The 14,152-nt window shown below is 40.5% G+C and overlaps 1 protein-coding gene across 11 annotated transcripts in view; it reads right to left on the reverse strand.

Moving 5' to 3' along the window:
* The window catches only part of RBFOX2 (RNA binding fox-1 homolog 2), a 303,671-nt gene that overhangs the window by 229,556 nt on the left and 59,963 nt on the right, over positions 1 to 14,152 (reverse strand). Inside the window, exon 1 of one of the 11 annotated variants that reach the window (XM_020982480.2) lies at positions 7,679 to 7,720. The exons of 9 other annotated variants lie outside the window; for them this stretch is intronic. In XM_020982480.2, the coding sequence (XP_020838139.1) occupies positions 7,679 to 7,720 (42 nt within the window). Of the gene's footprint in view, positions 1 to 77; positions 115 to 7,678; positions 7,721 to 14,152 lie in introns of those variants that run through there. One more of the 11 variants, XM_020982482.2, reaches the window with a different exon arrangement.

Genomic DNA, 14,152 nt, shown 5'->3' on the forward strand with positions numbered 1-14,152 from the left:
TACTTCTGCCCTGGGAAGCCAAAGACAAAGAGAAGGAATGCCTGTGTTACCACCACTATCACATGCAGAAAACTCACACTGTGCATGGTTCCCATCATGTCTCATATGGCTCTGGAAAAGAAGGACAACAAAAGGCATCTCAGCCACTTGAGCTTAACAGCAGTGTGGATAGCTAGAGAGAAGATAAACACAGTCCAACATGGATAATCTCTACTGTGATTGTTCCCAGCCTTGAAATAGGAGGACTGATTCTTAATGTTAAAAAAGCTATAGATCTCCAACACATAGTAGCAATTGTACCATTAGCATCCATTAACTGAGAAAACATACAATAATGAATAATGTTTTACCAATTTGTATTATTAATGACAGATTTGAAAACAGTAATAAATCTGTTTGCCACACAGGTATCTGGCGCACAGAAGGCCTGTTGCTTATTTATGGATCTGCATGCCCCTTGCAACATCTCACGGCTCTCCACTCAGTCTGCAGCTGACAATACTTTAAGCTGCACATGCACCGAGATGAGGCCTATTACATGAAGCAACAAACTGTCAACTAGGAAAAAGAACTTTAATGATTTGGAAAAGTAAAGATGTCAGATTCCACTGCCATCAGGATTCCTTCTATTACTCATCAAAAAAAAAAAGAAAAACCCTCTTTAAAAGGCAGCCTAGTGCTGTCTCTTAAAAATACAACCCTGATCCCCTCAAAAGGTAACTGCCAATCTTCTACAGAAATAATAATTATTTACTTTTCTATAGAACTTCAGGCATACAAAGCAATTTCCTAACAGGCAGTATCCCTCTGAGGTAGGATCCCCAGTACCTTGGTCCCCAGTGATGACCCTCCATCTCTAGGCTGTGCCTTTTCGAAGATATGAACAAGTAATTTTCCAAGGAAGAAATCCAAGCTATCAACAATCATATAAAAATGTTCTAAATCACTATTAGAGAAACACAAATTAAAGAAACTTTGGGGGTTTCACCTCCCACTTATCAGACAAAAGAGAAAATTAAAAGGTTGGAGGAACTGAGGGAAAACTGGCATATAAGCATAGTGGTGGTGGAGGTGTGAAGCGGGTCTGCCATTCTGGAGAGTCATGTGGACTATGCTTAGAAAGTCACCAAACTGTCCACATCCTTTGACTAAGCTACACCGCAACTAAGTCTACAGCCCAAAGAAATCAAAGAAAAAGGAAAAAGGTTTGTAAGTAAAAAAATATTTATAGCAGCTCCTTTAGTGGTAGCCAAAAACTGGAAACTAACTAAACTATCCTCCGATTGGGGAATGGCTAAACAAATTGTGGCATAGGAACGGAACGGAATGGAATGGAACGGAACGGAATGGAACGGAACGGAATGGAATGTTTTTCTGCCATAATAAATGATAAAATAGACAACTTCAGAGCAAACTGGAAAGGGAAACCTTTATAAACTGATGCAGAAAGGAGAAAGCAGAACTAATAGAATAACTTACATAATGGAAACATTAATAGAGGAAAAACAACTTTGAAAGACTTCAGAACTCTGATCAAAGCAATTTTTAAACCACAAGTCCAAAAAAAAAAAAAAAAGATGAATCAACCCACTCACCTATAAACAGAGATGAAGAACTTAAAATGGAGAAAGAGATATACATTTTCTGGCATGTAAAATGTGGAAATTTATTTTGCCAAATTATATAGATATATACACTGAGGGATTTTTTAAAAATCTTAATTTGTTTAAACTAGAGGGGACGGATAGTTTAAGGTAGATTAATAAAACTTGCTACTTGAAAAATTTTTAAGCTCCACTCCCAGTGGAGGCCTGCCACAATAAGTCTCTGGGTCTTCTAGGTCTCACCTTCCTAACCTAGAAGCCGAAATCTCCTGCTTTTCAGCAGCAAATCACAGAAGCTGGTGACCTAAAAAAGTTTCAGACATTTCCCAAAGCATCTTCATGCCCAGTTCCTTTCAATATTTCAAATACTCTAAAATCCAAGAGATCTTCACCTGCTCAAATCTAAATTAACCTTGACTAGCTTTGACATGACAACTTTTTAGTGATAAACACATCATACAGCCTCACTGGAGGTCAGCAAGCATCATCATGGGTTTCTTGCTTTGGACAGCTGAATACTGTTAAGTTCATAATAAAGAAAATCTAAGTTTAAAAAATGGGGTTCCATTGAGAATCTCCTTTAATTCCAACTCCTTCCTAGCTTCTGAGCTTCCCAGAAACAAATACATTCTACCCAGAGAGCAAATCAGTACATGGAATGAAATAGCTCTTTGTGTACATTTTGAAGGTCTTCTCCCATGCCATCCTTACCACTTTACAATTCTTTTGGTACTCTCCTTTCTCAAGATATTGCCCTTCTTCCATTCCTATGGTCTTCATTTATGAATTACATTAAATATTGTTCAACCTAACTAGACACATTTTTCCCAACCTGAATTTCATTCTCTTAATGCTTAGGTCATACTAGATAAATTTTAATAACATACTTTAAGTCAATATCAGACCAAAATCTACTACACAAAGGCTTCAACAAAATCAAGATGCATTTCCAAGTATTACCAGCATGTCCTACTGAATCTTCTCCTCAGTCTTTCTCAGTCACCAAAAGCCTCCACTCTAAGTCTATATACACTGATGACAGGATTGCAAAGTTGAACGGAAGATAATCTCAGAGGGAATCTCAGAGGGGTAAGACCTTGGGGGTATGGGAAAGGTGCTAAAGTGTTAAAGATGCTTTCAGTAAACCTACAGAATATGAGCTTACATCCCAATGTTTTTATTCAATTACACAACAATTATTTTGTCCATCTCTGTAAGAGTCCACTTAACATTAAATACAAAAGAAGAGTAACAGGATAACAGCCTGTCCTGGGACTTTCATAGTAGGTGTTTAAGAAAAGCTTATTAATTGTTTCTATCTGAACTCCACTGAATATAAGAAGAAAGAGTAATAATATTGACAACAACAATAATGATGACATTTATATAGCACTGTTGCTCCCAGGAGGATGTGAGAGGCCACCTAGTTGAGCCTGCCCTGAACAAGAATGCCTAACACATGGTCATCCCACGAGGAGCTGAGACTTCACGGCAAGGAGCAGCTTACCCCCTTCTCTGCATCCTGTTACTTAGCACAGTGCCGAGCACAGAGTAGGCACTTACTGAATCTCACTCTGAAATCAAGTCCCTGAAGGCTGCCCATTTTGGGTCAGCTCTAATTGATTGGTAGGAGGGAGCTTGACCATATCTACCTTTCTGAAATCTCTACCCCATTACTCCTTGTTCTTCCCTCCAGGATCAAGCAAAACAAATTTAATTCCTCTCCTATGGGATAGCCTTGTCTAAGTCTCCCCCTCCTATCAATCCTGGCACACAACTGCCAAATGAATCTTTCTTAAGCTCTACACTCCTCATGTCACAGCCTTCCATCAATGTCTCCCCACAGCCTACAGGAATAGGCCCAAACTCCTCAGTCTTGGGGTCAATAGCTACCTCCCAACTATAACTTCACTGTTTTCATCTATCTAACGTCTCCCACTACTTCCCCCCACCCAAAATCGTCCATTCTAGGCTGGCTAGTCTCACAAATGGGCAAACCACAGCCTTCTTCCCTCTGTAACACCTTTGCTTGAGCTGTTCCATCTCTCTGTTCCACTTCCACAATTCTTGCTTACTCATAAAAGTCCAGCTCAAGTTTGCTTTCCTCCATAAAAGCATCTATATAACTCTAGTCCACACTGATCCCTCCTTTCTTTCAAATACTACAGCTTCTATTTATTAAGTAATAAATGCTTACTGATGAATTATATTTTGTGTATATCTTAACTCCCCATGAGGACTTGTAAGCCCCCTAAAAACAAGGACTAAACTCCTTTAGTATTACTTCTCCATCTTTTTTTTAAAGAAGTTATTGAGTAAATCACAAGTACTCAATAAACAACAGGAAAATTCAATTCAGTATGGACCACCAAATGTGTCAGCCATAAACGATGTTGGTTTAAAGAGATTATAAGGTTTGCATACTGCCTCTTGGGCTCATGTTTAGTACTTCAGTAAAAATCAACCTAACTACAGAGTCAGACTAGATGACCTCAAAGGTTCATTTCTGTTCTGAATCGATGATTCCTACAGTACAGCTAAAACAGAGCACATTTATCTGTTACAGAATGGAGAGACCAACATAACTATGGGATCAAGGGAAGCCTGGAACCAGCTGGTAACTATCAGCAAAATCAGACCCAGTACTGAGGCTCAAACAAATGACTGGTTCAATTCACTGAAGACTCTGGTTCTCAATATGACATTTAGCAGATCAAAAGAACTTAAAAAGGAAGAAAAAAAGTTTAAATGCTGGCAAAATTAATCATTTTTCCAGGCTCAATATCACTTTTTTCAAGTGCTGAGAGAAGTTAGCAGTTATATAAACAATTCCAATGAGAACACAATTCTCAATGAAACCAAGATCAAGTCATTTGCCCACCACTGATGAATATGACATGCAGCTTCACTGAATGGCTAAACGGAAGCTATTAATACAGTCAACAAACTAGATAGATCAAACTAGATTAAACCGTTTTTAGGTTTTTTTTAAACATACAAATAACCAGCAGATACATTTATATAAATGGCTACGGTAAAGTTCAGACGTCTATCTACAAATCCTTCACTAATGTCCTGCTCAGACGCCTCACCACAGTATAAAAGGAGATGCTGAGTGCCCCAAGAGACAGAATGGGTAACCGGTGCTGAGTTTGTGCTCCAAGGCCATGCGTCCAGGTGCCAGGCACACTAAGGTCAGGGACAATCAACACCAGGTGAATCTCATGGGGATGATGTTAAATTTTATAGTCATAGCAACTCTCAGAGTCTCTCCCACATTATAGAGCAAGAGCATCTTATGTCACTAAAGGAAAGAAACATACTAACAAAATCAAAGCCATCTGAAGTATTAAAATATCTATATTTCTGATCACTCAAAACTTTGTTACTTAGATGGCCCTCTGACCCTATTAATGTGACTGCCGCTTCCAATAGCCCAAAGAGGACCCCATCCCTGCCTTCTTTTCTTATCTTGTGGGACTCTTTTCCACATCCTCCCATAAATCTTTTCCAGTAACCCAGTGAATTATTTCTTAAGAGATAAATACATGTGTGAATGCACTTGGACCCCCCTTTTCCTACACATATCAAATTTTCTTAGGATGCAAAAGTCCACTTTCTCAATTGCATAAGGGCTCCTGCTTCTCTAGCCTGACACTGTTCTTGTCTCAAGCTGTATATAGCTCATCAATTTCCTGCTTCTGCTGTTGTATTCTAGTACAACGAATGTTTCCAATCCTCTGGTGAGAGGCTGAGCCAAGCAACAAAGAGCAGGCATCAGAATTCCTACATTCAGCCCTGAACTCCACTACAATTCCACTCCTTATTCAAGAGAAAATCAATGGTCCTTCTCCCACCCCCCACATGCCCACCCTGGCATTCAATTCCTCGTCTGGAGGAGAGAGGTGGAAATCATAATACATTTCACAATAATCTTCCAATAACTAACAAATTAGGGTTTTCCCACCTACCTGGGAAGGTCATTGCAGTTACACAGTGAGTGGGGCCCAAAACGGAGGAGGAATAACAGAAAGAGCTGAATTCCACTTGGAAAAGTGTACAGTACTTTCAATGATCCCAAGCTCCAACCTGGTGCAAAGGACCTTCATTTGAACACAAATGTCCTACCAGAAATGATACTATATGGTTCCAAATCCTGAAACACCACAATGTCCCAAAATAGGAATTAAAGGAGATTCAAAAGGATATATGGTGGGCACAAGCAGGCTGAGGACTGTTTCCCCGAGGACGACTTGCACATGACTTGCAAGAAAGGTATAAAGACTATTGATGAGGAGATGTCTGATAAGAAAAAGTGGGTCTGTCATGGGCCAGGTAGGCCAATATACAGACCAAGAGGTCCCCTGAGACTCACAAATGAAAAAAAGACCTACATGTAAGTTTGCGGTACATTAGCTGGCTCTTCGAGAGAGTCGATTAGTGGATGAACATACACAAGAATGAAAAGAGGAGTGGAAGCCGTCTGCAAAGATGCACATTTGTGAATCTAGGACCTCTTCTTGTTCAATGGCAGCAGTAAGACCTTCCAGGGAAGTCAAGGTTTTTTAAGTTATAAAGACTTTCATATTAGGTATTTTACTTGTTTCCTTTAACTACATCAAAATGTATTTGGATTATTATTTTATGGAGGCTAACTGTAAAATTTCCAGAGGTGAATCACCATTATGGGGCCATTACGTCTCCAGTACCTAAATCTCTGTAGTTGCTCATTAATCCTCTGAACTAGTCTTCGTCTTTCAGTACTACCTAACTACTGCCATCTTTCAAGCAGAAAGTACTCTCCAGGAAGATACAGAGGGAGAAAGAAACAGTGTGCCAAGATCCCTGCTAGACACCCAAATTAGGTGAGAGAAGGTGAGGAGACAGCCTACAGGCAAAGACTGGGCCTCAGCTTTATCTAGAAACCTGTAAGAATTGTGTGTCCTCTAGACAAAAATTCTTCATCTAAGCACATCACAGGATTAGGGGGTGAAACAGACATGTTCCTTTACAAATATAAAGAGTTAGCGTAAGATGATATTACCTTTTTTTAAGGTACCAGGATTAATACATCCAAACGAGTGCTGTCGCCATCAAAAGCCATCCTCTCGGAAGAGTCCGTTTATTCACGCTGCCATTGCTCAAAACACAGGGGTGGAATTCTTTTGAATGAAATGCCTTCAGAAGCAGTAGCATATTCTTTCTAACATTTAAAGGCAGCAAACCAGTGGATCTGATTTTGGGGAAACTGCCCAATTCAATGAGTCTGACGGGTGGATCAAAGTGGGTCACATTGTCTGAGGTCAAAACTGCGCGGTATAACTGTAAAGTAGTGAGACTGGTTTCCCTGTCTGGCTCACAGACCGGTGTTGAAGGCAATTCCAGAATGTTGTGAGCAATAATGGCAATATCAGTTGATCAGTAACACAATCACCCAGCCCTCTGCAAAGCCAGTATTCATTTGGATAAATGCATTGTAGCACACTCACTTAGGAAATCCATTTCATTCCTTTCTAGCTACCCCATATATGTACAAGAGCAGATGCGCTCTCTCCACCCTCAATCTTCTTTCTCTCTCTCACCCCCCCTCCCCCACACACATACACTGATGCAGGATTATCGGTTACATTTCTGCTGGGAGGAAAACTGTTTCAATTTCCAAGGCAGTGGTATGGTGGTACCTGAGTGTTTTCCTAACAAGCTTGTTTCATTTGCACAGATAACATATGCAAAGACAGCATCATCACAAAAAGGGATTTCTGAAGCACCCTAATACAGAATCCTGACAACCACTCTACAAAGGCAACGATAACCAAAACATACTCACACATGCCCACACACAAGAAACAGACACAGAGAGGTATCTTAGATATAAATTTACATTGTTATTAAGCAAAGAAACAGAATTATTTTCAGGTAGGAAAAAAAAAAACCAGGCAGCACTGCAGATGAGCACAATACTATGCAACCGACCTTTTTTGCTTCAACTAAAATTCCTAAGCCTGAATTCTCCTGGTCCCCCCGTCTTGCACCACCACCACCACCCCCCCACACACACCCAACTCCCCACCAACCTCACAGGGGTTCCTGGGCTGGTCCATGGAATCTGATGACATCACTCCCTCTTCCTTCCTGGAATTCTAAACCCTGCTGCTCTCCCCTTGCACACAGCTCCCATCTCCATAGCAACCTCACCTCCTCCTGCTTCCCTATTGGCCTCATGGAGCAGGATACACAAAAAGGTTTTCCGTTCTCCTAAGAAAAAAAAATGATGCTTTCAACAGGAACTCAAGCTAAATTTAGGTACTTCAGATTCAGAGTCCTATGACTAAGGAAATGCAGTGGTGAAATGTCCTCCTTCCCACAGGGCACTCTCCACTCACCCCCACCCAAAACTAGTCATTTCATCTCATCCCCTCTGCCTGTCCCTCATCCCAAGAAATGGAGACATCCATTGAGCTTTAAAGCAACTGGAATGTCCCACCCAGGCCAGTTTGCAGAAAACTCGATCATCTCTCCCCTGCCAAAGGTGAATAAGCAAATGAAAAGACAGGGATTATGACATGCTCTTCTCCAAGCCAGGCCCAAAGGGAGAGCCCTTCTAATGACTCAGTAAATCAGATCCTCTCTGCTATTCACTGGAGAACACTCTCACCTTCACAAGGAGAACAAGTAGCACAGAGACCAAAAGAACTAAGTCGGGGACCACAAGATTTGTGGCTTATTTCTACCTCACTTACTCTCAGTGACCTTGAGTAATTAATCTAGAAAGAACCTCCTTTAAAGTGACATTTCAAGGACTTCAGGGCAAGCTGGCAGAGTATGCTCTGAGACACATAAAGAGGTTCCTCCTAAATATAGGGGACAGCCGATTCTGTTATTAATGAAATTTCTCTTTAAGAAAATAAAACTAGCTCATTTGATCCTCACAACAACCCTATGAGGAAGGGGCTCAATTTAGTGACTTACCCAGGGTCACACAGCTACATAAATCTCTGAAACAGGATCTCAACTCAGGTCATCTAGAATTCCAAGTCCCAACCCTCTATCCACGGCACCACCTCATCACTCCAATCTCCCAGCAGGGATATGACTTCTACAGGCTAGAATCACAGCATATGAGAGTTGGAAGGGACATCCAGCCATCCAGTTCAAGCCATATATGAAAGGGATCCTCACTAGCACACACCTGACAAATGGTCCCCCAATGTCTGTCTGAAAAGCTGCAAGGAGAGGGAGCCCACGACCTGCTGAGGCAGCTCACCTCACTTCTGGACAGCTCCCACTCTAGTTGGAGAAAGCTGTTCCTAACTTCAAGGCCAAACTGGCTTCTTTACAACTTCAGCCTACTCACCGGTCCTGCTTCTGCCTTCAGAGGCCCAACCAAACAGCTCTACCTCCTCCCCCACAGGATGCCCCCCAAAACTTCTCTTCTTCAGATGACACAGGAGTCTAGGCCTTCATCATCCTGGTTATCCTCCATTTTGTCAATGTCACGTATGTGTGTGTGTACGTTTTCTAATTCATTTTAAATTTAAATATAAAACAAAAAAGGGGGAAAAAAAGAACACTTCCATGTACACAGCAGAACATGAGAGGATTCAAAATAAAACAATAAATTTCTATTTCAAGAAAATCTTTGAAATAAATACTACACATTGTTTTCAAAGCTACCCAGCTTTTCTGTGCTTCCTTCCAGGTTTTCTTTTGTTCTCTGCTGTGCACGTTTTACTTTATTTTTTTCTCCCTCTCCTCCCCCACCCCACAATTAAACATGGAGAGTCATATATACATACATAGATAGGTACATACATAGATATCTATAAATACACACACATATATACACATATACATATATGTAAGGCCACACTGTGCATATTTCTATTTCTCATTTCTTTCTCTGGAAGTAGACAGTATCTTCCTTCACAATATGTCCAAGTCTTTCCATGGTTTTCCAAATCAACCAGCTCAGCATTTCTTCTATCACAGCAGTATTCCAACACAATCATATACTATCTGAGAAACTGTCTATCAAAGTTTTGCTCCAATTTTCTGCTTTCCTTCTATTCTTGGCTACACTGATTTTAGTTATACAAGAAATATTAAATTTAAAATAACCAAAACTATCCATTTTATACCTCAACAATGCTCCCATATATCAATGTCCTTCTTAAGCCATGGCGCCCAGAACTGAACACAATAATCCTGATGAGGTCTATTGAGAGCAAAACATAACAAGGTGACCATCAGCACGCTATCCGCACACACCGTCTGTGCACCCTTTAATACAGTCCAAGATCTCATCAGCTTTTCCAACGGCCACATCACACCTTGACTTGCACTGAATTTACAATGCACTAAAAAGAAAAGATCTTTTTCAGAGGAAGTGCTGCCTGGCCGTGTTTCTCTGAAGTGCAAGATTCTACACTTATGCCTACTGAATCAGATTTGGTCTAACGCTTTAACAAGTCCAGATCCTTCTGAATCCTTCGGCAGGTCCTGTTTTAACTGTCTCTCCCAACTCTGGGCTGTATGCAAATGTCATGAGCATACCATCCCTACCTTCATCTAAATCACTGATTAAAATGTTAAACGGCGCAGACTCTGGGGCACTCCGCCGGAGACCTCCTGCTACGCTGACGCTGAACAGCTAACTCCTCATGTGTAGCCATCTAACCATTTCAGATCTCCACCTCTCTTCTCCACCAGAATAGTATCATATATACTTCATCTCAAAGCTGGGCTAAAATTGAGGCAAAGGATATCCACAACATTCCTCTCAACTACTAGTTTAGTCACCCTGTCAAAAGAGGAAATGAAGTCAGGCTAACACGGCCTGGTCTTGGAATCCCCCTTTTCCTTTCCCAATAATCACCAATGACCGCATTAGTGAGTCTTCTAGAATCTTTCCAGAGAATCAAAGTCAAGCTCAAAGGCCTTGAGTACACACTCTGCTCTCTTCCCTTTTTTGAAAATTGGGACATCTGCCTTTCTCCAACCCTGTGGCACCTCTCCCATTCTCCATGATACCTCAAATATCATTGACAATAGCTCGACAACCACATCTGCCAATCCGTTCAGGATATGGGACGACAGTCCATCTGGAGCAGAAGGTTTGAATTCATAAAGGTTAGCAGAGTGCTCCCTTCTTGGCACCTTTTTATCTTAGGTAACAAATGCCTGTCAGTCATTTTTATCTTATCATTGCCAGTGTAAAGGTCATTCTCCTTTAGAGAGAAAACAAAAAACAAAATGAAGATGGAGGGCTGTTTCTTTTCTGCGGTCAGTTATCACTGTCCCATCTACCCCATGAGAAAGTCTTATCTCTTTTCTTATCAGTTTCTCCACAAACATAACTCAAAAAACTCCTTTTTGTTGTCCTTAGCTTTCCTTACCAGTTTCAACCTATTCTGAACTTTTAGCACTGCCAAAACTATTTTTACAAGACTGCGTCTACTCGTATTCGCCTCTGTTACCTTGATTCTACATTCTATACACTTTTTTTTAACTTTAAGTTGGTTGGCAAGTTTCCCAGGCATTCATGTTGATCACTTCAGACAAATACCATTTTTTCCCTCCTCGCTGAAATTGTTTCCCTTCATGTCTTCAGGATTTCATTCTTAAGTAACTAACTCCCATCCCTCCAACCCTGTGGCATCTTGATTCAGAAGCATTTCAATCCATAGGAGTCCTATCTTTCTCCACAGGAATCTGCTTCCCCAAAATCTAGGGTGTATGTTAAACTCTAAATTTCCTTTCCTCCATCATTAACTTAAGGTTGGAGTGACCTCTTGCCCCCAAAGTTTCCATCATTTCCATGCCATCAACCAGGTTTCCCTTGTTGATGAGAATGAGATAAAGAATAAAATTTCTCTTTATTGGTTCCCCCAGCTTTTGCCAGATGAAATTCTCACTAAGTTATTAGCTACTCTGCTTTTGAGAGCTCTAGCAGATGTCAGGATAACTCTAGTTCTCCATCATTACTCAATCATCCTTCATTCCTCTGTGCCAAGGTTGTGATCTTTTCCCCAAATTCCTCATCTATTTCCTCTTTCTGTCCAGATGGTCTATCGTATGCTACAAAGAAAAAATCACCCTCTCTGTGTCTGTCTCCTTTGACCTTTACCCAAATACTGTCCAGTCTGTCCCCCTATCCTTAGTTCCTGGATTTCCTGACAACTATACTTTATAAATATACAATGTTCCCCTACTCCCTTTTTACCTACCCTTTTTCTCTTGACAGAGGCATATTCTCCAGTCGTGGGTTTCATCCTGACAAGTCTACGTGACAATCGCAGTGCTTCTTAAACTCCGTGTCTTAACTTCATATGGGGTAGTGAAAAATTTGGCAACAGTAAAAAACACTTTGCACTGTGCATGCCCTCAGGGCACACAACAGCAGTCAGTGCTAAGAAAAGGGTCACCAGTGCAAAAAGTGTAAGAAGCCCGGGCCTAGGAGATCAAAATTGATCTACTTGCATCATGACCTCCTACTCTCTTTGTTTCTTAAACTTTGGGCATCTGTGTACAAAATCTGACATGATGAGTTTTGCTAGTAGCTCTCTTCTTGGATTTTGTCTTCTGCCAATTTCTGGCTGTCTCAGTTGCGAATCTTCCTTCTTTGCTGCTCTTCTCTATGGCATCCAACTTGGAGATATATAAATATAGATATAGATATAGATATAGATATAGATATAGATATAGATATAGATATAGATATAGATATAGATATAGATATAGATATAGATATATAGATATATAGATATAGATATGTAGTCTTCTGCCTAACCCTGTACTTTTGTTTAAAGCCCTTTTGATTAAATTTGTAAGATATCTGAAAGCTATATTCAAACTAGTCTTTATTGGGTATATTCCTTCTCTAGCCACAAATCTAACATCCCTATATCGTAAGCTGTAGCCCAGAAATCCAAACTCCATTCTTAGACACCACCTCATTACACTCCTCTTCATTTCCCATATTCATTGTTCTTTTTGGCATCTGGTTCAGCTAGGTGGTCTAATGGATAGAGCACCAGCCCTAGAGTTAGGAAGACCTGAGTTTAAATGCAGCCTCAGACCCTTAGTAGCTGCATGACCTTAGGCAAGTCACTGTTTGCCTCAACTTCCTCAACTTTAAAATGGAAATAACACCTACCTCCCAGGGTTATGGTGAGAACCCCTCTATCACTGTTAACAGGTCCAAAAATAGTTGTTTCACAGTCTCTGAGCAAAGCATCACTAATGGCTTCCACTCCTCTTCTCACTCTGCTCTTTCCAGGATCATTTCTCACCTGGGAGGCTTGGGTAGTGGTTCTACTCTATCATTCTTGGGAGGACAAGCAGCTTCTTCCCCTTCTATGTTACACTCTTCTTGCCCATTCACCACCATCCTGATAAGGGCCAAGCCTCTACTGTTCCACATGAGATCCCTCCTCTTCTCCCCTGAAGTTTAATTTGTGTATCTTTTAGGGATACTTCATTCTCCCTTACAAACTGAAGGCTTTCTCTGCAACTCTTCACTCTCTCTTATTGGAAAAAGATCAGCCTACATTTGTAACACAAATAACAGTAGGAGAACTATAACTATCACACACTTTATACAGCACCATGTTTCCTACACTCCATAATGGTTGAGAATTTTAGCTTTGTTTCTCTGAACTATTTGTGAGTATTTATGCCTCAACTCTAAGCACCTGGTTAAAACTTTTACATCCAATTATTATTCTTAAATCTAAATCTAATGAGACTGATTTTAATAGTTAAAATGTAATAATTTTAAATTATAATTTTTTAATTAAAAATCAAATTTTTAAAATCATCCTGCAAAAGTATGAAAAGTAAGAGACTGGTAGGCAGGAGAGACGAGGGGAGATTGTCAACACTGAAAAGACAGACAAAAGAGGCATTCCTAAACTATATTCCACTATATTCTGCCCCAATAATACCACACTAGAAATCCCACATCCAGTTCTGTGCACATTACCAAGTGATATGTTGTTCATTATAAGATAAGCTGGGTATAAAAGGATTCAAATCTGTGATATCCTGCTTTCTCATATCACAACAACTTAAACCAAGTAGGCCTGAAAACCTGATACTACTGAACGCCCTCCCAGAATGGACTTATGGAGAGGCCAGGGCTTCAGTACTCAGTCCCATGGTTCAATGAGGGAAGAATGCTTCCCTATGGCCATGTCTGATAGCTAAACACTGACTTAGCCCAGTGGCTCCGTCCCCTGCAATAATTCTGAAGGACAAGGCATCAATTGTAACCGAGTAGGAAAGACTCCAAGCAGGTCAGAGCCTTGTTGGGTGGAAAGGGAGTAAATTAAAATAAGGCAAGAGGGAGATGAGTGTATTTTCAGTCTGCAGGGCAGAATCTCGGCTCCAGGGCACTAATGCTCTAAGGGAGAAAACAGACTTGAAGGGAAAATGATGTCAGAAAATACTAAAAATAGCCATTTGCCCCAAACAGAATTTAAATAATCTTGAACATTAAGCAAAAAATAAAATACCCCACTGGTTAATATACAGGCATCCAGGATGGA

The sequence above is a fragment of the Phascolarctos cinereus genome, unplaced genomic scaffold, assembly GCF_003287225.1.
Source record: "Phascolarctos cinereus isolate Bilbo 61053 unplaced genomic scaffold, phaCin_HiC Scaffold_1;HRSCAF=81, whole genome shotgun sequence".
NCBI classification, from domain to species: Eukaryota; Metazoa; Chordata; class Mammalia; order Diprotodontia; family Phascolarctidae; genus Phascolarctos; species Phascolarctos cinereus.